General features: G+C 43.7%; 1 protein-coding gene across 4 annotated transcripts in view; it reads left to right on the top strand.

The window, feature by feature from the left end:
- Positions 1-25,548, top strand: part of LOC147729489 (apolipoprotein L3-like) — a 205,446-nt gene that overhangs the window by 109,496 nt on the left and 70,402 nt on the right. For all 4 annotated transcript variants that reach the window (XM_086954355.1, XM_086954358.1, XM_086954357.1 and 1 more), the window contains 2 exons: positions 12,830-12,971; positions 14,276-14,336. In XM_086954355.1, coding sequence (XP_086810481.1) covers positions 14,317-14,336 — 20 coding nt within the window. In that variant the 5' untranslated portion in view covers positions 12,830-12,971; positions 14,276-14,316. The remainder of the gene's footprint in view (positions 1-12,829; positions 12,972-14,275; positions 14,337-25,548) is intronic.

Raw genomic sequence — 25,548 nt, 5'->3', positions numbered from 1 at the left:
ACTGTCAGGATTCGCAATGGGTAAGCGCCTGCCCAGCTCCTAAACTATATATCCCAGTGGGTAAAGAGAGGAGGAGCCAGCATCTACAAGAAGACACGACGCGCGCTGGTCAAGCGTGCATAATTCTGTTTGGTTTTCCGAAGTCCTGGTTCCCGCGGTGGGAGGATTGCAGCGGAGGTTCTTGGCAGGGCCGGCCTTAGGCATGTGCAAGCTGTGCACCTGCACAGGGCCACCAAATCCCTGGGGCCACCACATCAATATATATCCTTAATATAATAATCCTCTGAGGATGGATACATATTTGTGTGGGGCCCCTGGCAGGGTTTTGGTGGCCTCTGGCTCTATACAACTTCCAAACACCATGACCCCCTCTCTTTACTGGCCTCCGCGCTCCGCCCCACCCAGACCCCCTCTTCCGAGGCCTCCTACCTACGCTCCCTGCCCAGGGCCACCATGAACCTAGAGCCGCCCCTGTTCTTGGTGCTCGGCTGAGCACGTCTTGAATCTGGTTAACTCTTCCTGGTGGCAGGATATCGTTCAGACGGTGAGTGTGCCGATGTCTGAGAGGGCGGACGGCAGTGAGAAAGGCGCGCACATCTTAATTTGGAGACCATCATTCTTGTGCGGGCGGCCGTGATGGAATGCCCACCGGATTTATTCACTCGACAATAGAAACCTTCCGGGCGGCGGTGAGGAAACCGCAAAAGCCCATCTTTAAATATTTGGAGTTTTTCAAAAGACATTTCATTATGCCCTGTAAGGACACTGTTAAACTTCAGTATTAAATACGCTTCTTTTGCCAAAAGCACTGAATCTACGTTTAACATTCTCTTTGATAGATTAAGTGACACCAAAACAGACACGCATAGTAACAGTAATTTGCTGCAGATTGGGTTGGAGCGATACAACTACGAAGTGCCGATGAGGTACACCCGCAGTCTTTTCTTTCTCTTTAAATAGTTAAAGATGTAACACAAAGGTGTTTAAATGCAATCATTGGTCTAAAGACTAGTGTTACTTTTCCATCATAGAGAAATGGAGGTAGGACGATAAAGATTATCGCTCCACAAAAGAAAAGCAGAAAATAAGGAAGTACGGAGGAAGACAGGTATGCAAAAATATGGGGTTGATAAACCAAGCAATACTTAAGATAGCATGGGAATGTTTCTTGAAACATTCCCCTCTTTTTTTTAGATGTGTTCGGGCACAATGATAGGCGGTCTATAAACCCGTGTTAAAAGCCGCTTCCAATAAGTCATGGTAGCTGCAATAAAGCATCAAACAAACTCGTAGTAGGTCCAGCAAATATGGGAAGTCTAACTAGACTTTTGTTTAAATAGGTCCATGACTGTTGGCTCCACTCTAAAATCCAGACAGCAGCCAAAGTTGAGCAAAACCTAATACGAGCAGGTACAGTGATGCTATAATTGTGAGACAGAAGTAAATAGAATAAAGGTGAAGGAGCAGAAAGAGTGATATTTGTATTTTTTTTGTAGATTGTACCAATGTGTTATAATTAAGAAGCCCTGATGAGAGCCCCTTGAGAACCCTTGTGGCTTGAAACGCGTCGGCAATTACAATAATATGCAATAAGGCTAATATAAAATTCATACTGACGGATACTAAGTGACATTGTCTTTCCAGTTCTGAGAATTGATTTGGATTCTTCAGTCACAAAGAAATTAATTTGTGTTGATTAAATTATAAATGATACATTGGTCGAGTGCAGTGGTTCCCAATCTGTGCGCCGCGGCACCCAGGTGCGCCGGCAAAACTAGTTAGGGCCCCATGCACAGAGTTTGGGAATCACCGGAAGTTAATTAGGGTTCAAATTGTTAGGCTCTTTTTCCGCTGGCCGATAAATCTGAGAATATCGGGAGCCTTTTGCCCAGGCTGAAAAACTGTGAAACCACCAGATGAGAATAACACATTGTAGCTTTTTACGTTGTTTAAAGAGTGTTGCCACTAATACTGGGAACAGTTTCTTGTCTGCTCATTTCTAAGAAGCCTTTAATTCTTCACAAACAATATCACCATTCTTGAAAACAGGCAAGAAAAGGGAGCATTTTTGTTCTGTGCTGTTTGTTTGGCTGATTTCCCAAAGCAAAAGTTAAAGTCGTGTTGGGTGGTGCGATATCTTTTGCTGCTCGCTATTTGCACATTGCTCAAGTTGTCTAGCTCCTGTGTGTAACTTCTGCAGTGAGGTTTTCCAAAGGCAGCAAATGATGTACATGCAAGGCTCCATCAAACGTCATGCGCGCAGACTAGATACCGCTCACGCTCTGGCTAATTGAGCAGCAGATCGGCTGGGCTTCTCCCAGATTGATGGGCCCAAGCAGCTGACAACTATGTACAGCAGATATGAATATTGAATCCACTACTTGAAATAAAATGCATTTTTGTAGAAATCTGTTGTTTCTTGTAGTGGGGACAAAATCTACCTGCTCTATTTACTGGGACGACAGACAACAACCACTAAGGCAGACAGAAACAATGGAAACGGTTTCAACATTTAAAATAAACATTAAAACATTTAAAAGAATGGAAAACTAACACTATCTGTGGTAATCTGCCTCAAGAGGCCTTTAAAAAAGGATTTTCACAAAAATTCCCAATTTCAGTCATATATGTATTAGGAATTCAATTATAGTAATCATAAATACACTTGCCTTTAATAGCAGGGGACAAAAAGCTCCAAAAGGCAAACTCTATACAGAACATTGGCTTTCTTAGAAGACATAAATACTTATGTTTGGTACTTGTGTTTCCTAAAACTGATGTGATCGAAGATGGAGACATTTGTCCCAGTGCTTCGTTGATGAGCCTCACAATGTGATGAGCATGACATGGACGGTAGGCCAGATGTTGAATAAATGCACACATGTATTCAGAGTTTTTGCAGACTAAAGAGAAAATTACCATTGCTACTTTGGTTGCAGTAAAATCTGTACATGTTAAACTGCACACGTATACCTTCTTACAGCAATCCCAGATGTACAGGTTCTCCCAGACAAATACTTCTTCCATGTATATATTACACTGCTTGGTCACAGAAATGCAGGCAACACAAACAGATCTAGAACACTCCATGACCTAGGTGGATGGCTATGCGACGAGCCACGGAATGGGGCGCTGATGGCTTCTATTTCTCTGGCCTGTGGGCTGGACCTGTACAAGACTAGAGGCTATTTCCCTGTGAGTGTGGTCTTAGGTTTGTGGGCGCAATTCCAGGTTAATGGGCGTGTTTCCATGCTTTCAGTATATGTTTATAATTCCTTCATCTGCTTCATCCCAATCATTTTCAGGGAGAAAAATTGAAGTACTCCTAAGGCCGAACTTGCACCTCCCCCAAACAACATAATAAAGTAACATAATGGGGAGCCACGGCCAACGACCAATAGGTCAAGGGAGCCATGGGTTCAAACAGTTTGAGAACCACTGGTCTAGTGTCATATCCATGTTTGTGATAAATGTTTGTAATATATATTGTGGTAATTGTGAAAATATGTGAATGTTTGTAAATATATAAATGTTTTTTGATATATGCTCAACTGGAAGGATGTGAAGTCCTTATATAAAAAAGATAAAAGTTTTAAGAGAAAGGTTAAATAAATAACCCAATCACCCAAAATAATATAGTGTGGTTATTGCAATAAAGAAATCCATTGAATTAATTAGGATACCAGGTCCCCCCTTTGTTGTACTTTTAGAAAGTTTGAATTTTCTTGTCCTTACCATTTGATGCCTGTATCCCGGATAATAAAATTGACATTTGTAGAGTGCCTGGCTACTCCATACGGAGTGTTCCAGCACTGGAAAATGAACAACAAGCGCAAGAACAAAAGAAGAGGTAATTAAGGTTGCATATAATACCAGGTATTAACTTTTGCCTGAAAAATAAGTTCGGAACATTTCTGCCTCAGATCCAATGGAAGGTTACTTTAAATTTTGGAATCCATGAGTCTAAAAGTAGAACAACCGCCCCTATGTGCTCTTTTCACACTTTGGACTCCCATGAGCCCAGTGTGACTAGAACTGAGACACCCACTGGGTTGATAAGGCTGGATCAGGGCATGAAGATAGCAGAGGCCTTTGTTGTTCAAGATCCCAATGCAAAAGCAAAGAGCTTTAAAGGATACTTGCTGTCTAATCGGGAGCCAGTGAGGTTTGGCAGTAGCTGAGCCCAAAGAGGAACGCCTAAGGATGTTCAGTAGTAGACGTGCTGCCGCATTCTCTAACCTTTAAAGCATCCTTCGTTGAATAGCGCCCAGATAAAGTATGTTGCAATAGTCTCATCTAGTAACCAGCAGCACCTGAATAACTGTCTTCCTAGGGGCTTCTGGGAGGAAACCTACGTTCTTGCGTTTACATTTTCAGGATGCCAAAACAAACTCCCGCTAGGTTAGATATCTGGCTGTCAAATGTAAGATTGCTGTCTAACCAGATACCGAGTTTCTTGACTTTCTGTTTTGGGATCGGTACTGGTCCTAAGGTATCTGGCCACCAGGCAGTGGACCAGATAGATAGCTGTTTCCCCAGGATAACAATCTCAGTTTTCTCAGCATTCTGCTTGAGGCAACTGCAGTCCATCCATTCTGCTAAGCGGACCAGGCAAGTTTGAAAGCGGGCTGGCGAGGCTCCATCCTCCAGTGTCAAGGTGATACTAAGTTGAGTATCATCGGCGTAAGACACAATTTTAACACCATGATGTCCGATCACATCAGCAAGGGGGTGCATATACAATTTGTGCTGAGCCCTGTGGCAGCCCCTGCTGCTGTGAGAAAACCTCAGATGCACAAGGTTGTTGGACAACCTGGAAGGCACAGTTTTGAAGGAAACAGCCAGCTATTTTATTATTATTATTATTAGGAAGATTTATAGAGCGCCTGGTTACGCGCACCGGCGTGTCCCCGCGCTATGATAAGTGGAGTACTACCTCCCGTATAAGTGAGTCTTACGTTTTTTCCTGAAAATGGACTCTGAAGGCTCCAAACGTAACTCTATAGGCAGGGCATTTCACTGCTTGGCGGCCAGATATCTGAAAGACCTGCCCCCCATTCGGGCCTTCTTTATTTTTGGAACTTTCAGTAGCCCTGTACGGGAGGAGCGCAAATCCCGTACAGGCTCATAACGAGTAACCAAATTCTGTAGCGGAACAGGGGCTTTACCGCTCAAGATACGGTGACACGTGGAGAGAGCCTTAAACTCCACCCTTCTCCTGACAGGAAGCCAATGTAATGCCTGGAGCGCTGCTTTAGAGGGAGATCTCTTGGGGAGCCTCAGAAGTAAGCGAGCGGCTGCATTTTGCAGCACCTGGAGGCGAATAATGGCCTTTCCCGTGGCCCCCAGATACAGCAAGTTGCCATAATCTAGGTGCGAGGTGACGAGGGCATGCACTAGTGTCCGGCGCGCTGTGATGGGTAGGAGATCCAAGACCTTCCTTAAGGTTTTCAGAACACCAAAGCATACCCCTACCACCCAGCCAATATGGGGGCCAAAGGCCAGGTCAACATCAAGCCACACTCAGAGATTCCTTGCTTCCTGGCAGGGGACTGGGGGTTCCTAGACCTACGAGGCTGTAAGACACAACCTTTCAGTCAGAAGGCCATGGGATAAGTTCTTGAACGCTCTGCTCAAGTCTACCATTATCAATGCTGCTGTCTTAACTTTATCAGCAATGGGTCTAAGGGACCCAGAAGCTAGCAGCAGTGCAGATCTGGTACTGTACTGGGGTCAGAACCCTGATTGAGTTTCATGTAGATGGTCATCAGCTGCTGGTTTACATGTTTTCCGCCACTTTGGAGAAACACGGAAGCATGGAAATATGCCTAAAATGTTCTGGCTTAGCTGGACCCAGAGTAGGCTTCTTCAAGATGGACACTACTCTTGTGTCTTTCCACTCCTGGGGGAGCTGGCCTGTCATCAAAGATTGGTTGAGTAGGTCACACAAACTGGGTAGTACAGCCTCCATCCCACGCTCCAACATCGATGGCGACGCTGGGTCAAGCGGTGAGACCGATTTATCTTTGGGTAGCAGGGCGTGCAGCTCTGGCATGGATAGAGTGTTAATACTAAGGAGCCCATTCGTAGACTCAGATGGTACAGGGCAACTTTAAGGACAAAGGGTCTTTCTAGCTTCCTTGGGAAATGTCACATAAGTCTTAGCAACATTGTCTAAAAACAAGTGCATTAGTCCACTGACGGAGTGACATGGGGAGAAACATGCTCCAGAGAAGAAAAAGATTTCACTGTATGAAATAATTTGCAGTAAGAATTTTGAGCATGGTCTATCTTAGGAGTATAGTACTGACTCCACGTGAGCCTATTCTGTTTGTGATATATCTTCTGTGCTTTATAACGGTTGTTTTTATCTACTGTGCTAGTGTTCCTGTGCCACAGGTGCTTCAGGCGTTTGCAAGTTTTTTTTAGTAGCCGAAGTTCATCATTAAACCATTCTGCTGGTAGTTTGGAGCGAGGCTGTGCGAGACATCAAAGGTGCAATACAGTCTAAAACCTCACTGAGCCAATGTTCTACTTGCGAGTTTGCTGTGTTCAAGCAGTCTCTAAGAATCGTACAATTGGCAATCAAAGCCACTGTGAAGGCAGCTGGGGTCACCCTGGACCACTACCGCATTTGGCAATGCCGACCACCTGGTGGCATGGGAGTCTGGGCGGGTATAGCAAACTGAAAAGGAAGTATGAAGTGGTCCGACCATACCACCAGTATAGGAGGAGCCACCCTCACGCAAGAGGAGTTAGCAAATATGGGGTACAAGGTGTTACCTTACTTGTGCAGAGGAGCATGAACCAATTGAGTAACTTGAAATGCTTGTAATTTGTCAATATGAGAAGTTACTGAGTGACACATGTCTTCCTCAAAATGGAGACTGAGGTCACCCACAATGAAAAAGTTAGATATCATAATTCATAGGCAGGTAGAATATCCGCCAAGGCGGTTATGCACTGCGATGCCAGTCTAGGCAGGCGGTAAATCAAGAACCCAACTAAAGTACAGCAGGGCCGGTTCTATGATTTGCGAGACCCTGGGCCAAAAGGTCGCAAGGCCCCTCTAATTTACTTATGGGAATGCCCGAGGCCCCTCTAATTTACTCAAGTGACCCCGTGCAAGTAAACAATTCAGGGACACCGCAGGGGGCCCATTGTACAGGATTTTAGCAATCTCACAGTTTTAACTTTCAGCCCACAAGAAAGTCTCGCATCTCCAGCCTGATAGGTGTAAGAATTGCTTGTGGGCTGAGAGTTAACACTGTGGGAGCGCTAAAATACTGTACAATGGGCCTCCCGCAGTGTCTTTGAATGGGTCTCCTTGCAATTGGAACAAGGGGAAGAGTCTCCCTCCTCTAGGCCTCCAGACACCCTCCCTGAGAGGCCCAGGGATGGGACCCTCCCATAGACCCTAATTGCAAGGAGACAGGGAAACAACAGGGCACACGATCGGTTCGGGCCCCATGCTGGTGAGCTGAGTGGGAGGCCCTGGGAAACTGCCCGCGCTGCCCATGCCTAGCGCCTGCCCTAACGTACAGTTACTGGACAGTCTCAAAGAGAAGATGGGCGCCTCACAACTAACAATCTCAACTTCAGAAAAAGAGCAAGGAAAAGTTATTTTGAAGATTCACGAAATCCCACCTCCCCTTTGTGTTTGTCTGTCCAGTCTCATGATCGCATAGTCCTGTGGGATAGCATCCAGGATGTCAGGGGCTGAAAGAGCTGTAGCCAGGTTTCAGAGAGAAAAAGTGCATCAGGCTGGTGGTCTGTCAAGAAATCATGAATCTCAAACCTAAGCTATGCTTGGGTAGGGAGTAGTTGTTCATAGAATAACACTGTGCCGTGTCAGGGTTAAGACCATCTCCCTTTCCCTCAAGTGCCTCAGAAATGCCATTTGAGAAGGCACAAAGCTTACTTAACTCCTGGAGACATGCACCAAGTGCTTGCATTCTCCAGGAATGAAGGACACACTGATTGAGATAAGGAGTTCCCCAATGAACGCTATCCAAAAATGGTCTCTTTTTCTGCAAAAATTAAAATCAAAGATGAAGCCGCCTATTATGAAACCTGATCCTGATGGACCAGGGAAAAAACTCCCGAAAGAACTACAAGACCTGCGAAGACAGCTTAGAAAAACTCAAAGGAAGCTACAATCGGCAAATCATGGTCCAAGCCAATGGGCCATTTTTAGGGCTCAAAGAAAAGAATACAAAAACATGATCTGGGAATATAAAAGATCAACAAATGACAGCTTTTGGTTAAAACTAATCTATTGCTCAAAACTACAGAATTCTAACATTTTCTGGCAAACAATAAACCAACTAACAAGACCGTGTAACGTCCTGAGTTCTAATGTGCAGGAATCGGAGTGGGCAGCATTTCTGGCATTTAAATTTTCGGTCTCTCCGGAAAAAACACAAAGTAGTGACCCATGCACTAAAAATCAAAATAAACTGTGTTATGTAGAAGAAAAAGAAGGTAAATCGTTGTTTAGAGACCATAGCGATTTAATAAACTCGACCCCTAAGAATAATCCATATACGGCGGAAGAAATAATTAAAAGAATCAAAAAAGGAAAAACAAGTGGGGCGCCAGGCCCGAATGGCATCCCACAAGCGGCGTATAAATATGCTCCGGAATTCTGGGGACCTTGCCTGGGGGAACTGTTCTCAGACGTACAGAACATGAACCAAGTACCAGAGAGTTGGAAAGGATCAATATTTACGCCGATTTATAAAGGTGGGGACAGATCCTTAGCAAACAACTATCGTTTGATAGCATTGCAGGACATCGAGGCAAAATATTTTGCTTCTCTACTCTTGGATGATTTGGTCGCATGGTCTAGTGAGAAAGAACTGATTCCCCTAAATCAAACGGGGTTCAGGAAAGGGATCGGAACAACAGCAAATATCCTATCCATAACTATGATCGCGGAGAAGTGCTTGAGTAGAAAACAGGATCTGAACATGTGTTTTATAGATCTTCAGGCGGCCTTCGACAGTGTGGATCGTAATCTGCTGTGGGCGAAATTGAGATCATGGGCAATTCCTGAGTGTATCCTAAAAGGTTTGTTGCTATTTTATTCTGAAACTTGGTCTCAAGTAAAAATTGGAGATGGATCACGACTGTCGAGAAAAGTTCCAACAACCATCGGCCTCAAACAGGGGTGTGTTCTTGCGCCGCACTTATTTAACCTCTTTATCTCAGATCTCTCTGCAAAATTGAACCACTGCAATGCCCACCCACCAAAACTTGGCGATTTACAGCTCACGCATTTGGCTTATGCAGACGACATTGTCCTCCTGAGCCTAACAAAGGTGGGGTTAACCAGATTAGTAACGGAACTGTCGGACTTCTTGATGGCAAACAAGTTGTCATTAAACATTTCAAAAACTAAAACCATGTTGATTACTAATCGCCGTGGATTGCATCATGATATATGGTTAAAAGGAAAACCTCTAGAGAAAGTCTCGGTTTACAAATATCTGGGATTCTATATAGATGACAAACTTAACCTAAAAGAACAGAAGAACTATCTGACACAAAGAGCGGGTGCTCTGATATTTGGACTAAGTACTTTGGCAAAAAAATTGGAAGGGCCATCACTCAAACCCCTTCTAACCGTAATGGCAAACAAAATCCTCCCAACCCTGACCTATGCAAGTGTGGCAATGCACGGAAAGGATGCCGACCTACTAAACATCCTGACAACTAAAATATACAAAAAAGTATTACGTCTCCCACGCACGACATCACCAGCGCAATTGCGACTTGAATTTGGACTAAAAAACGAAATACCGGGGAGACAATACTCGTATATTAAGGTCTGGTACCAGATCAAGCAAAAAGCAAGTAATAACAATCTGAATACCTACCTATGGCAAGAGTTTAAATCCCAAAAGAATTCCAAAGCAAATCAATTTCTCATGCAAGCTTTGGAGACAACTTCCTCAAAAACCCTATGGGATAATAATCTGTCATTTGTTGTCCTAAAACAGACCCTAAATAAAGTGGCCAAACTTCATTCGTTAATCTTGGACAAAGAAATGTTCTCCCATCGTTCGCATTCATGGCCTGTGATAAATGGCTATAAGACACTGACAGATGCAAAATACCTGGAAACAACTTATTCTATTTTTATTAAGAAAAAGCTGATGGCGTTGAGACTTGGGGACTTTCCCACACGAGCAAATGAACCTGCCTGGAAACTGCTTGACGACGTTTCTTGTCGACTGTGTGGTAGCCCTAAAGAGGATCTAATACACATAATTTGTCACTGTAAGATGCTATCCAAGGAACGGTCACACCTAAAGGAAAGTTATCGGTCCATGAAACTACGAACATGTAGATCAGCCATTATTGGAAGCCTGGATACTACTGCTCCAAGAATACACTGCAAGCTGGTGAAGTTCTTGCAGGCATTTGAGAAACGTATAAAAACAATATGAACAATTAATGCTTTGAAATTTTTTTAACATTGGTACATTTTTTTTTAGCGACAAATTTATAAATTTTATAACTATGTGTGACATTCATCAAATTGTTATGGTTTTAATTAACTAAACAATAAAGTTTAAATTTCAAATTTCAAATTTCTCCAGGAATATTAAAGGCAAGTTCTCCTTAGCCATATAGCACTTAATGGCTGGCTTTGCATAGGCAGGGGTCCGGGCCCCCTGGCGCATTCCAGCAGCAGAGGGGCCTGCTTTAAGCGTGCCATTGGTATGCTAGAGGAATGCAAACTGTGCATCCATGCAGATATCATGTTTAAATAGCCCGCCTAGAAGAGGGCGTGGCTAAGGCATGTCCAACGCCAGAATGTGGAGCACTAAAGTAAAACCAACTGGAGCCCAGCAGCTTCGCTTCCACCTGACAGTCTACCCTTCCAGATGGAATTACTGGAAACAAACAATGCAGGTAAAATAAAAACTCAAAGAAACAGTCCGAAAGCAACACATAAATACAATTTTAAGATCTGCAGGTCCTGACCTAAGATGGCGCCAACTGGGACAGGAGCCAGGTAACTCCTTGCGCCTAGTGCGCTACAAGGAAGTTAGATGCAAGCTGTGCAGAAGGAGAATACAGGCATATCAGTACACCATGTGAGGTGAAATTGGCAGTGTCTGCCCAGCTGTCATGTTTAAATAACTCACCTAGAAAAGGGCGTGGCTAAGGCATGTCCGACCCGAAACGAGGGGGTCAAACTAAAATAAACTGGCGCTCAGCAGCTCTGCTCCTACCTGGTAGCCCACGCTCCTTGATGGAGTTACTGGAAACAAATGACACAAATAAAATAAAAACACAAAAGATCAAGGCAAAAGGAACACATAGATAACATTTAAAAACTGGCAGGAAGAAGTTGTGTCTGACCGAAAATATACCTGCATGTCAGTGTACATGAAGTTCGTGTGCGATGAGTGTGGGATAACTTACAAGTTCTCCACACCTTACGACCTTCAAAACAAATGACTTGTTGAGAGATTAAACTAGACCCTGAAAGTCATGCTAATGGGCATGCCTGAGCCCATGAGTTGGAACTGGGGCATCCTCTTGACATGCTTGGTGTGCACCTACACGGAGGTGCCACAAACGGCGGTTTGGTTTAGTCCATTTTAACTCCTGTATGGACACCCTGTTAGGGGACCTCATAGTCTTGTGAGGGAGGGGTAGGAGCAAGCTCTCAGGAAACACCTCAGGATGTAGTCAGTACTTTTGGAAGAAGGCTAAAGACAATCCTGTCCTTGTGTCTGGTCCCCCTGCAACAGTTCTCCTGTCCAGCTTGCTCGCAGCCTGCATCCTCTGCTGCCTTAGGTTTGTTCCTCCTTTGCTCATTGTCTGTTCGTTTTCTGCCTTTGTTTCAACTCGCTTACTGCTTGTTTTTTTGTCTTTTTCTGCCCTCTACTTCTGTTTCTCTGTGCTAGTTCTGCTCATTATTTTGCCTCTTTCTGCTGATTTCGGACCTCTATTTTTCCTCTTTCTGCTTGTTTCTGACCTTTACCTTTTCCCCTTTCTGCTCATTTCTTCCCTCTTCCTGCCGTTTCCCTCCTCCGGCCATATCCCTTCTCCCACCACCCAGCGCCACACCCTCTCCCCAAAACTGGCTTAATGTAGGCTACAGTGTGACCCTTGTTAAGCAAGTCCTCATGCCAGCTCCCCCTAGAACAGTTTTCCTGCCTCCTCTGCTTGTTTTCTGTTTTATATTCTGCTCGCTCTCTGTTAATTTTTCTGCCCACTTCTGCCCTCTATTTTTCCCTCTGCCTGCTAGTTCTGCCCATTATTCTTTCTCTGTTCGTTTCTGACCTTTGTTATGCCTCTTCTGCTCATTTCTGAATTTTAGTTTGCCTCTTTCTGCTCTTTTCTGACCTTTAGTTTTCCTTTTTCTGCCCAGTTTTGCCTGTTATTTTTACCCTTTCTGCTTGTTATTTGCCTTTTTTTTCCTCTTTCTGCTCACTTTTTTCCTTTATTTTTCCCCTGCTGCTCCTTTCTGCCCTTTATTTTTCCTTTTTCTGCTCATTCTGACCAGTCTCTTCGTGGGAGTGGCCACAGCCACAGTGCCCAGACACCCCTAGGGGTATACAAATGCTGATTGATGGATTGAATCTTGAGGCCAGTCAATAAGAAATTGAACTGTGGTATGACCAGAAGGCCACTCTGGTGGGGGTGAAGCCTGGCAAGAAGGTATGCGTCATGGAGCCTGTAGAGGCAAGACTTCACCAAGATGGTTGGGCAGGCCCATATGGGGTGAAGGAGTGGAAGCGGGATGCCACCTACATGGTCATGCCATTCTGCACCATCTCACTCTAAGCCACTCTGCTTCTTACAGCTCCACACCAGCATGCCAACATGAATCTCCAGCAACAACTGTCTACATTGACTGATCGGATATTTGTGCTACAGCAGCGACTGTCTGCGATGATCTCCCTTCACCTCGTGGCCGCCTCCTCTCTTCACGCTAGACTTTGAAGGTAACTATTTCAGTGAGGCTAACATGGCCCCTGTATCCGAACCACGCTCCAATATGGTTGGCCTGAACTTGTGACTTTCACCTATACTCTCACAACCATGTAGCCCCAGGAGGAACCTTGTGGTTTTAGGCGCTTTACTTACCTGAAATCATTAAAAGTTCTTATCTCTAGTTTTACTGATTGCATTTTTGTCATTTTGGTCTCAAATAAGTGAATACATTTTACTCTATTTTTCTAAAGTGGTTTGTGATTTTACTTGTGTTGTGTTCTCACTTTATTACTGTTTGACGTGCTGCATAAATACCTTACTCATTGCCTTTAAGTTAAGTCTGAGTACTTTTGTGCCGGGCTACCACAGGGTTAAGCACACATTAATTTGAGGTTTGCTTGTTTTTCACCCTAACAAGAATTGTGGTCATTGCTTGAGTAGGGTTTCACCCCCTCAACCAGTAACCCAATTTCCTACAGTTTATATATGTTTCCTCTCAATACAAGTTTATGGAACCTAATCATGTGACACAAACTTGTTGCTTTCAGTTAAGCATTTTTAATTAGCAGCTGCAGGATCTTCTTCTGGAGGAAGTGCAAGATGTCCTTGGGGAGAAGATTTCATCTGTGAATGCAATAGCCAGTTCGTTATTCTCCTAAAAACCCTGCCAGTTGCCTACTCTGAAAATGAGGTTACACTTTGCAGAACTGTGCAAACGTACCACTCTGCGATAAAATGGCTTCTGCTCTACTAGATCCATGAAACTTACTGAGCAAAATTGTGGTTAAAGGATACTTCAGATCAATAAGGAACGACATTCATATTGTATTATAAAATATATCGATACGCCCAATGGTATGCACATTTATCCATTAAAAAAAAATAACGTTGAAGTACTCGTGGACATCTAAAAGTAAGCTCGTAGATGCCTCACCTAGGCTGCCATGTCCCTCCCCTCCGGCTCATGGATATCTTTAATCGTGCTCCCCAGATCCCTCTTTGAAGTGCTTATAATCCAGCTCTTAAATCCCGATAAATTCCTCTAATCTGGTCAGATATGTCTCCATTATGCTCATAAATACTCCTAATCTTGATCTTAAGTATCTCTGATCATGCTTCTTTGTACCCCATGATCTGCTTCTGAAGCACCTGTAACCCCTCCTTAATACCGCCGCTCAATTCTAAGAAGCCTTGGCACTGAACACCAAACACACTTTTTTTTGTACATTACTTTATATGACTGAACATAAATATGGATTTGCCTCTTTCAGATGCTAAGATTTTCTGACAAATTTCTTTTCAATTTATTTCTCAGAAAGCCGAACTTGGATTACACATACGAGCACGTCCGAGAAGATGAATCGCCACAAAAGGAGGTAACGAGATAGTCTTTTATGAAGCAATACAGAGCGTGAATATCCAGGAACTGGCAAACGCAGCAACGTTAAAGGGCTAAGAGCAGCTAAAATACTGCAGGATGTATGTAGAAGGCCCAGAAATCAGTGACTTTAAACTCCAATCTGCTCTATTAATTTTCATAAGATAAAAATATTATAATTGTATGTATTATAAAAGTATGGGAAAGGTCCAATGAGGTATTGCTTATTTTAACCTAGAGTTAGCTGACTGCTCCATTTATGTCTGCTTCTCGTTCTGGGGTGGGGGAGGGGCTGAACACCGGGGGCCTCATTTATGAGGCCTTGCGTCAGTTTTGCGCTGCTGATGCGTCACTTTTTGTGACGCATCGGCGGCGTAAAGCATGCGCCTTGTTGCGCCATATTTAAAAAGTGACGCATCTAGGTAGATGCGTCACTTTTTAAACCCCTGCGCCACATTATACCTGCGTCAGGTATAATGTATGCAGAAGGGGCGTTCCCCCGCAAAAAGCCTCGTAATAGTGATGCAGTGAAATCTATGAGATTTCACTGCGTCACTTTTAGGACGCTGTTGCGTCAAAATCTTGCGCCTGCCTCACAGCAGGCGTAAGACTGACGCAAGCCCTTTCACATGGGGCTTTCCCCATGTGAAAGGACGCATTGCTGGAGTTGCGTCACTTTTGTGACACACTCCAGCAATGCGTCACTTTTGCGCTTACAGATACGTCAGAAATACTGACGTATCTGTAACTCCTTGCGACATGATGCGTCATACATTAAATATGACGCATCATTGGTGTCGCAAGGAGTGCGCATTGAAAAGTGACGCATCGCTGTTTTCACGCAGCGATGCGTCACTTTTCATAAATAAGGCCCCTGGGCCTTGATTCCTAGCGGTCCATCTCAGTCCAAAGCCAATGTTACCTCTTGGCCTTCATTCAGCATTTTCGGGGTTTACTTGCTTACCATAGGTCCTTTGATGGACCTTTTAGATCCGACTAAGAGGTGATGGAGTTAGTATTTACATTCAATCATATTTCAATTACCAGTGCAACCCATTTAGACCAGGAATCAATAGCCAAGTTCAGCAGGTTTTATTACACATTAATAATCAAGTTCAAATACACTATTCTTAAAATCATGCTGTAAAGATACAGAAAAACAACTAGAAGTCCCAGTCGACTGAAGAAATTGAAGTGAATTAGTATTAAACAAACAAGTACTTATGTGGCTGAAATACAGGCAAGTAGCAACAATATCAGGTGCTCAGGAAATATTCTAAGACTTGCTCGCCTATACATCAGTAATCTAGGGCTTCACAGTCTAAAATAGGATTAGGTATTGAGAGAACTCACTCATCAGAGAGTTTCCAAGAAGGAAATACAGGACAAAGCAAACGAATATCAAGCAAGGAAGTGTTAGCATTTCAGAAGCCCTTTCAAGAGTCTTCTATGGGTCAGGAATAGGTGTTAGCCTAAACCACACTTAAGCAAGAATCAAAGAGAAGCATTGAGGTCTAAACCTAATAAAGAGCATTCCAGTAGCAGGGAATCTGTGAAGGTGTCTGCAAGGAATCCACCAGCAAGATCTGCAGGAGGGGTTCAGTAAGGCAGTCCAGCACTAGTCAGAAGGGCTCTCTCTCTGAAGGAAAACAGAAAGAAGTCTTGAGTCTGTGGTGGGATGAACACTATATTATAATGTACAAAGTCCATAGGTAAAGACCCTCTTTATCACACCATCAGGGGTCCATTGTCATCGTCAAGTTCTCAAGTTGCAGTCTGTTACATCAATAGGTTATCCCACACTAGACATGGGAAAGACATCTCTTTGTTAGACAATCTTAGGGGCATAGTTACAAGAAAGGGGTGAAGTGTGTTGTAAAGCCACGAAGGCTAACGACACACTATATCACTTTAGAAACGCAGAGCTGCTTCATATTTACTAGAATATGGTGCAGCCCTGCGACTCCCCCCGCACTGTCACTAAATTAAGCTGCCTAGCGCCAACGCAGGCACACTTGAACCATAGTGCAAGGGTGCCTGTGTTGAGGGGAAGATTGTTTATGTGCAGGTAGGTCCCCCTTCCTGCACATCAACAATCTTTAAATGCTGTTTTGTAACTTCTATGTGTGCTGCTTAATGCAGCTCACATAGAAGTTGCTAAACTGCATTTTTTCAAATGACAGTTTATGTGCAGGACAAAAACAATCATTGGCCTGTTTAAGACCAGGTTTACCCTGGTCTTAATTTTGGCGCTGCCTCCTATTAATGCTGCTCTTATAAACGGGAGGCAGCGTTAAAATCAATGGGTGTTGCAGTGGAACGCCCACCCCAACACCAATTGCCCACTCCTTTCACGCTAAGTGTAGCCTGAAGGGGGCCTTAATTACAAGGCGGTTCCTGTCTATGCACAAAACATTTGAAGGACAGTCCAGTCAGACATGATGGTCAGCTAGAAATTTTGAAAAAGCAATTCTTTTCAAAAGCAAAATCCTAAAGCAGGAGTTTGTTTTTGGAAAACAAAAAACGAATGGCCCCACACAATGAGCGTTTTCTCCCATGGTGGCGGGTCATTATTTTTGTCCTATCCCTTACCATCAGGTTTTACTGTAAATGGGGTAGTGTTAGAAATGGGGGTCTCTAGCTGGCAGTGGTATGCACCCTGTGAAAACACTGCAAATGGACACCTCACCAGTTTAGAAAAATAATGTATCTTTATCTAAACCAAACAAGACCCAAACGACAAAGATCCAACATACAGAACTCAAAATAAGAGTTTTAAAAGGTTTTAGCAATTCCATTGGAAACTATTGATGCAGCGATTTACAAAAATTACCTTCAGATGCATCAAAATTCACATGGCAAAACAGCCACAGGGTAGAAAAGCATCAGAAAATACAGCAGTGCGTCTGTTCCTGAGTCCTTGAGGAGGCGATGGGTCAATTCTGCTGCACGCAGGAGAAGTGTTTCATCGAATCCAGATAGTAGGAGGAAGTGAGGTATCAAAATACAAGACAGTTCTGGTCTGTGAGCGATGAGTCAGACAAACTTGCCGCACAGATACAATGCAGAGAAATCCAGATGCGCTGGAGGTCGATGTGGTGGTGGCAAACAGGTGCTGCATCGATTTATTAGCCATGGTCCAATAATGCATCAGTTCTTTCAGCTTCACAGCAGGCCCTGCGTCGGACTCAGTGCGGAGGTCACGGACTTCAGAGACACAGTGCCCTGAACTCGGGTTGTGGCGGTTCCTTCGGCAACAGGCAGGCACTGCATCTATTTCTTCTGCATGATTGTGCTGCATCGGAAAAAAAGGAGCTGGAAGGATGATGCATTGCATTTGATGGGTTCTTGATGCTCTTTGCAGCAGAAACAACCTAAGGGCTCATAACTGGAATTGGAACCACATGGCAGGTCAGAACTCCCAGCAGTTGAGTTCAAGGATGCTACAAAGTTCTCCAAGCACACAGAAATCCAGAGTTATATTATGTTATAGGAACTTATAGAACACAGCGGTTACCCGGAGGTGTCCTGGCGCTAGTTATTATCCCTTGGGTAAAGAAATGGTAGACTGCTATTACATCTTAAAAAGCCAGGTCTTTAGACTCTTCCTAATTGTCATGAGGTCTGTTCAGTTTCTCTAATAAAAAGGAAGGTCGTTCCAAGCTTTTGCAGCGCGCAAGATAAAGCTTCTTTCGCTCCAGGAGTCTTTTTTTGCAGGTGGTACTCTCACCAATTTGGCTTCCATGGAACGCAGGGTCCTTTTCCACAGGGGGAGTGGTGTGGCTCACTGGTTAGAGGCGGCAGACCCAGAAGCAGAGAACGGCCCGGGACCAGGGTTCAATTCCCGACGCGGCAGGGTCGTGGACCAGGGTCAGCGGACTCGATAATTCTCACCTCGGTGACTACTCTAACCAGGGATCACACTCTGCAACTCTGGGCATCAGCTTGCCTCATCTCTACAACGGCCCCCCACATTCGCCGGGGATGCCTGGTTTCACCTTGGAGATACCCAGTAGGGACCATCTCACAGGGATAGCCAGGACGGGTTCCCCAGCAGTCTACAGCGCCACGACGCCTCAGGGCAGCAGTGCGCTTTACAAGACACATACATTTACATTTACATACATCTTTTCAGCCAGTACCTTTGAATATTCTGTTTCAGATACTCAGTGCCTATGCCTTGAAGAGCCTTAAAAACTGTACACAGGGCTTTAAAGTGCACCCGTTTCCTGACCGGCAACCAGTGAAGTTTACTAATTTCCTTGGAAATGAGCGCAAATTTGGGAGTGCCTGACAACAACTTTGCAGCCACGTTTTGCAGCAGTTGGAGTTTGTTCATGAAGCATTCCTGTAGGCTCAGACAGAGGGCATTACAATAATCAAGCCTAGACAGGACAAGCGACATGACCACTGTTCGCTGGCAGTCAGCCGATAAAGAGGGGAGTATTTTTTTGATCATCCTAAGCACATGGAAGGTGGCAGAACACATTGTATTGATCTGGTCACCGAAATTAAGCTTGTCATCAATCATGATGCCAACGTTTTCTACCTTCCTTGATGGTGTAGGAAGAGTATCCATTGTTATTGCCCACAGATTAGGGGTCCAGAAATTGGCATCATTCCCAAAGAGGATAATCTCTGTCTTGCCTGAATTTAATTTTAGGCAGTTTTGTGTCATCCAAATCCCCACAGCTACCATACAGTAGTGGATCTGAATATCTAGTTCAGATCCCTGACCTGGCGGCAGCGACAGGACGATCTGTGTGCCATCAGTGTAAGATGTTAGATTAAAACCAAAGGAGCTGATCAGTGAGGCGAGTGATGAGACGTACACATTGAATTGATGTTGTCGTTTCAACAATTCTTTTATTTCTTTGTTCTGCTATACGCCCTTTACCAAAACGTGTTTTGGCTCTGGCTGTTCCAGTCACGGCAGCCTTCATCAGGGCTTTACATCTAAACTAAAGTTAGAATCTATGTAGGAGGAGCATCTAGATGGATTGTAGAACCCGCCACCTGGATCAGGTGACCCCAGAGGTGCCCTGCGTGTGAATAAAACATACTTTTTACTGGATTTGTGTAGTAGAGTGTTCCTGCTATCCCAGCCATCACACCTGTTTTTGCCCTGGGTTCCAGGATGCTGCAAGGGAAGTCTCTGTGTCCCTGAGACTTCTTAACAGGAGGCAGGCTCTACTTCAAGCCCTTGGAGAATCTTCTCAAGCAGGATACAGCAAAGTAAGAATCCTGTCCTTTCCACTGCCCACAGACAGAAGCAGCAACTGCAGGCCAAACCAGCGAAGCAACATACAGCAAAGGAGGCATTACTCCTCCTGACAGCTGTTCAGCTCTTCTTCTTGGCAGGGTCCTCTTGATCCAGAGTGTTCCAAAAGTCAGGGTTTTTAGTGTCAAGGTTACAGCCGCTTAGAGCCGCTGTCTGCATTTTGCGGGACAAAGGGCGACCGCACACGCTTGACTACATTTCCCAGAATGCCGGGAGACGACATCACGCAGCAACGCCAGTCACGCAAAATCCCGGAAATAAGACTCAGCCAAGACTCACCAGCAGTGCCGATAATTATTGACAAGACTTCGGACTGGTTGGTATGATGGAGTTGCAGTAAGCTCCTGTTTGGAGACTTTTCCTTCATCTGTGTCCCTTTCATCCCGTTCTGGGTCAGGTGAAAGAAGTATTGGATCCGTATTACTTGTGCACGCGGCTGTGTGCATAATCAAGGTTTCACGAAGAACCTCTGTGATTGTAACAAGGGTTCTCTCTCTCTCTCCCTTTTGGACGAGACAGCATTCCGCTTTCTCAATGCAGGGAGAAGCTTGTTGACGGTCTGTCTGGATAGGAACTGAATTAGCGGTCCAACAAACACTTTGTACATTATTTTGTTTAATAAGGAGATCGGAGCAGTTTGGGCTGCCACTATTCGTTAAGAGATTTACTTTGTGTCCAAACACGAAAGGTGTCACAAGATGCAGATCACTTCCCATATTGGATGATCTTCACAAGTTGGCAGGAATCCGTTTGAAAGGGTGTTGTAACGTTCCCTGCCGTTTTTTCTTTATGATTCCTTTTGCTCAACATTTTTTCTACGCTTTGTATTCAAAAACACAGGGGAGACGATTCAGGGGTACGTGATCAGAGGGATTGGTCTAACCTAAGATGGAACACCAGATTTGAGTGGTATGTAGTATGTATTGTTGGTGACTAAAATAGCCTCACATGAAACTATAAGCTCATCGTGTTCCTGTATATTTGTTGTTGCAGTTGATTGCCATCCCTGCTCTCAACCCACATCTTTCCTCACAAAATACAAAGCCTGTTGTATTTTCCTTTTCAGGTAGGGGTTTAGATTAATGTTGTGAAGAGTGAGGAAGAATCGCAGAATAAGACCATTACGGGGTTTTGGGGGGTGTTTTCTAAATCACTGTCCTTGTCGTTTCAGATCTCCCTCCCCGCTGTCCCCTTCCTTTCCCGCCCTCACGGGACAATCTTGGTAGTCTGTGTTTCTTACTTCAGACTCTAGGAGAGTTGTGTGGAGGAGGTTACAGGATATTCATCACAGCCCCGAAGAGAACCGACGCCGAGCCTGACATTTAGGTCCAATACTTATATCCCTTTGGCTTTTAAAGTTCGACAAACTACAAAAGAAAGCCTTTGTTGTTTACAACAAGTTCTTTCTTTGCCCAGCCTTGGCACCAAACATACTCCAGGTGGTATGGAGACAGCATTGTGAGAGGACAGGCACAGCCCTATTCAGGTGTCAGTGACAACTCCTCTCACCAATCTAGCTCAGGAAGACCCATCAGCCTGGTAATGGCTCATCAGGATATATGGGACACATCTCAGCTCCCTTTGTGTGACTGTCTAGAGTGAATGCACAAACAGGCCCCTGTCAGTTTAAACCAGACAGTGATTCCACAGACAGGTAGGGGCATAGGATGGTTAAATAAGAAAATGCCCACTTTCTCAAAGTGGCATTTTCAAACACACAATTTAAAAAGCATTTACACAAAAATATGTTTTTTTTTATTCTGAGCTCAAGGAGCCCAAATTCCAAATCTCTATCTCTTCCTAATTTAAAGTTACATTTGTAAGATGTTACAAGGCAGCTACAATGTTAGCCTATGGGAGGGACAGGCCTTGCAATAGTGAAAAACGAAATTGGTAATTTTTCACTATCAGGACATGTAAAACACACCAGGACATGTCCTAGCCATCACCTACACTACACCTAGCCCATGGGGACACCTCAGGCCTAACTTAGGGGTCCTTTATATGGGCAGGCCTGAGACAAGTTTACAGGGCTACACATGTAGGTGGCACAACCAGTGCTGCAGGCCCACTAGTCGCATTTGATTTACTTGCCCTCTGCAAACACAGTGCACTTTAGTAGGGACATACCAGTAATCAAATGTGACAATCATGGATAACCAATCAAAATCACAATTTACACTCGGAGCACTCGCACTTTAGCACTGGTCAACAGTGGTAAAGTGCCCAGATTACATAAACCGTCAAAAATGAAGTCCAGCACAGCCAAAAATAAAGGAGGTAGAGGCAAAAAGACAGGTGGAACCAGGCCTAGGATGCCAGTCTAACACGTATCCCCAAAAGCATTTTTTTTAAAAACTGCTGAATGCGCGCTGGGTGCGCGGATCCAGACAAGAAATTTAAAGGGCTTCCTTGCTTAGTTAATTTTAAGCCCCCGGGTGGGCCAGGTCACGGGGGATTTTAGAAATGTATAGCAGGGGCCTATGGGGGCCCGTAGCCCCGGGGGCAGCCACCTCCCTGGGGATCTCTTTTGTAAATTGAGACATTGCTGTGTGCTATGGTAGGGCGGACGAACGTCTTCTGCCCAACCATAGCAAACTCTGGTTTGGATTTTGGAAGAGGGGCAGGGGAACCTGCTCTCTCTTCCAAATGGGGAGCTGCATGTCAGCAGCTCCCCAAGTGGAAAAGCAATGCAGGTTTTGCAGGATGCGGGGAGCCGGCGGAACCATGGGGGCATTGGGCCTCCCCCCCATGGTCCCCAACAAAATGGCTAGGCCCCGGGGGATGGGGTCTCCGTGGCGAATATAAATTACTGGTAGGAACCAGGTATTTTTTTCGAAAAGTATGGATTCACGACCCTAGTGCAGTGCTCGGCACGACCCCCTGGTGTGAACACGAAGGGTGCGCAGCTCCCAGCACAGCCCCCTGGTATGAACACGAGGAGTGTGTGGCTCCCAGCGCGGCCCCCAGAGTGAACACGAAGGGTACACAACTTCCAGCATGGCCCCCTGTTGTGAACACAAGGGGTGCACGGCTTCCAACGCAGCCCCTGGTGTGAACCCGAGGGGTGCGTGATTCCCAATCGCGCTGGGTGCACGACTCCCAGCAAAAAAAAAAAATTACGATTTTTTTATTATAAACCTAGGTTATATGTTAGGATCCTGGGTGGCTCTAAAAAGAGCCCTTGTGTTTATTGGGAGACTTTTATAGCTACATGTAAGTGCTGTTGCAGAGCCTTAAGTTGTTGAGAAGGACTCTGTTTATCTTATTTGTGAAGTGTACACCATCACTCCTGTAGATACCATTCATATCAAAATGCAGATTGTTGTTGTATATGGACCCCATACTATGGTCTCTGAGATAAGCAGAAACAGATTTATTGACATTTTTTCTAGCTTTCTCAATCTGTGGACAGAAATGATTGGACGAGTTTGATATATCTGTCTTTGGCATATGTTAGAGTACACAAAGGCAGTTTGGGGAAAAAGCAACACCAATTCTGCAAAGGTGTCCTTCATTAGCATTTCCAGTCCTACCCCAGTCAATGTGCCTCGGTCATTGCCACCGCAGTGTACAATCATGAGGTCAGGTGGTTGGGGATGCAAAACGTTTTTAACCAATGGCATCAATTGGTGCCACTTTAATCCTCTCTGTCCAATCCATTCAATGTCTACATTTTGCAAAGCTAGGTCTTTGTCAATACCTCTGTTTTCAGCATACCGTTTGCACCAGACAACATTGCTGTGCCCAATAATCCACACAGAAAGCATCTTGAAGGGATCTCTGTAGGTAATCAGAAGATGTCTGTAGCTGAGTTAGGCAGGTGGTAGAATGAAATCTATCTAAAATGGTGAACAAGATGCTGTTTTTAAGAAAGTAGAGATTTGATTGGCTGTTAAAGAACATTCTACATTCAAATATTGGGTGAATTTTACTTTGTTTAGAAATCATGTTTCTTATTGGTTAGTAACAAATGTTGGAAAGGTACAGCAGAAAGGATAAGGGCATGCTTTGCAAAAGCAAACATACTTGCTGTTGTAATTTGCAACATTCTGGGGTGAACTTTTGGCCTGGCAGTTAAGTTTAATGTTTCATGAGCTGTTGCTATGGAAACTGGCATTAAGCACAAGGGGTGAAGATGTCAGTTGAAAAGTGTTATTATCTATGACCAATGGAAATTCTTTTTTCAGTTGGAAAAACACTGGGATGCAATGCCATGTGTGGCTTATGTGTATATGTATGGAAAAATAGAGGGAAACTTTGCCAATACTGGTTTGACTTTGGAAAGTGTGCTGTTCTATATTGACTGTGTATTAAACAGAATCCTGTCTGAGTGTGTGAGATTTTTCAGTCAACAGATTTATTTAAAATGTGAGTTATATGTTTTTTGAGATTTATTTAATATAGAATTGACATTTTTATGAAACTGTGCTGTTTAAATTAAATTATTAAATGTACAGACATATATTGGGATAGTTTCTATTGAATTTGAAGTTTGTTGAAAAAAATGGTATGTGCAGTAATATATATATTATTAAGTGTGTTGAAAGGTATAGTTGAATGATGCCTTTTATTTATTATTAATTGGTTGAATATGCACTAAGAATGTGTATTTTCAAAAATGTTCATATAAGGTGCAGTTTATTAGGTAAAAATGTATAGTTTATTAATATTGTATTATTATAGATAGTTTGGTATAATGTGGTACAACTGTGCTGTTTGCAAGATGATTATATAAGGTTTTAATAATTATGATTCTGTTATTAGTTTGTACAGTTTGTGCGGTTTTAGAAATCCTCATAAAAATGTGTTCTTTATTACTCTTCTTCACTAAGTCTGTTGAGAGGTACAGTTTGATGATGTTACATATTTCTAGATTTAATGGTCAATATGTAGCTCAAATGAAAACCATTACATTTTATTCTTTCTGGCATGTAGTAGTTATCTACTTAAGTAGATAGTATGGGGCCGATTCACAAAACTAATTCAAGACAAAAATCCTAAACTTACCACTTTTGGTATTCACAGAAGTTAGGATTTTGTCTTAAGACAGACTTAAGTTAGGATTCTGTCTTAAGTCTCTCTTAAGTCTGTCTTAAGACAAACGTAAGACAAAATCCTAACTTCTGTGAATACCAAAAGTAGTAAGTTTAGGATTTTGTCTTAAGTTAGTTCTGTGAATCAGGCCCAAAGTCATGACTCGTGTATTTGTTTAGATTGTTTTTATATAGTTGTATTTATATTTACTGAATTAATGAGAGATACCTGACCGATTAGAGGAATGCAAAGGTACTGATTATGTGATTTCAAAAGTGCATGAGAAGTGATTTACTGGTTCTATATTGTCTAACCTTGTAGTTAGTATTTAAGTACTATCCATGCATTTAAAGAGTAAGTCATACAGTAACTTATGAAGTGGTAAAATCAGCAGTACAGTATATATGCAATCCAGCAATTCCTTTGTCATTCCCTGTGGACTCTTTCAATCACTCTGCCATGTCCTTATTTAATCACTGTGCCAAACTGTAAGCAGTCATAAATTCACCATGCTATTAACGATGTCCTTATCTAATCACTGTGCCGAAACACAAGCACTTCTAAACTCACTCTACTGTCAAGTACTAGCACTCTAACTATGCAGTCACTGTCCATGCACATGTACAATGCCTCAGGCATTAAGATACACAGTGCTACAGTCACATGTGCGCAATCTATGCGGTTCCCTAACCCCCATTCCGACTACTGATTCACTCCTGTAAAAATCCAGGTAGTAGCCAAGCAGTTCAGCATTCACAGTTTCACTCTCTGTCTACTCCTGATATCATCCTGACAGAACCATGACCTTTTCTAATCACTGTGCCGAAACACAAGCTCTTGTAAACTCACCCACTGTCAACTACCAGAACTCTAACTATCCAGTCACTGTCCA

Source organism: Lissotriton vulgaris, chromosome 2_1, assembly GCF_964263255.1.
Source record: "Lissotriton vulgaris chromosome 2_1, aLisVul1.2, whole genome shotgun sequence".
Lineage (NCBI taxonomy): Eukaryota > Metazoa > Chordata > Amphibia > Caudata > Salamandridae > Lissotriton > Lissotriton vulgaris.
This window is presented reverse-complemented; position numbering and strand designations above follow the sequence as displayed.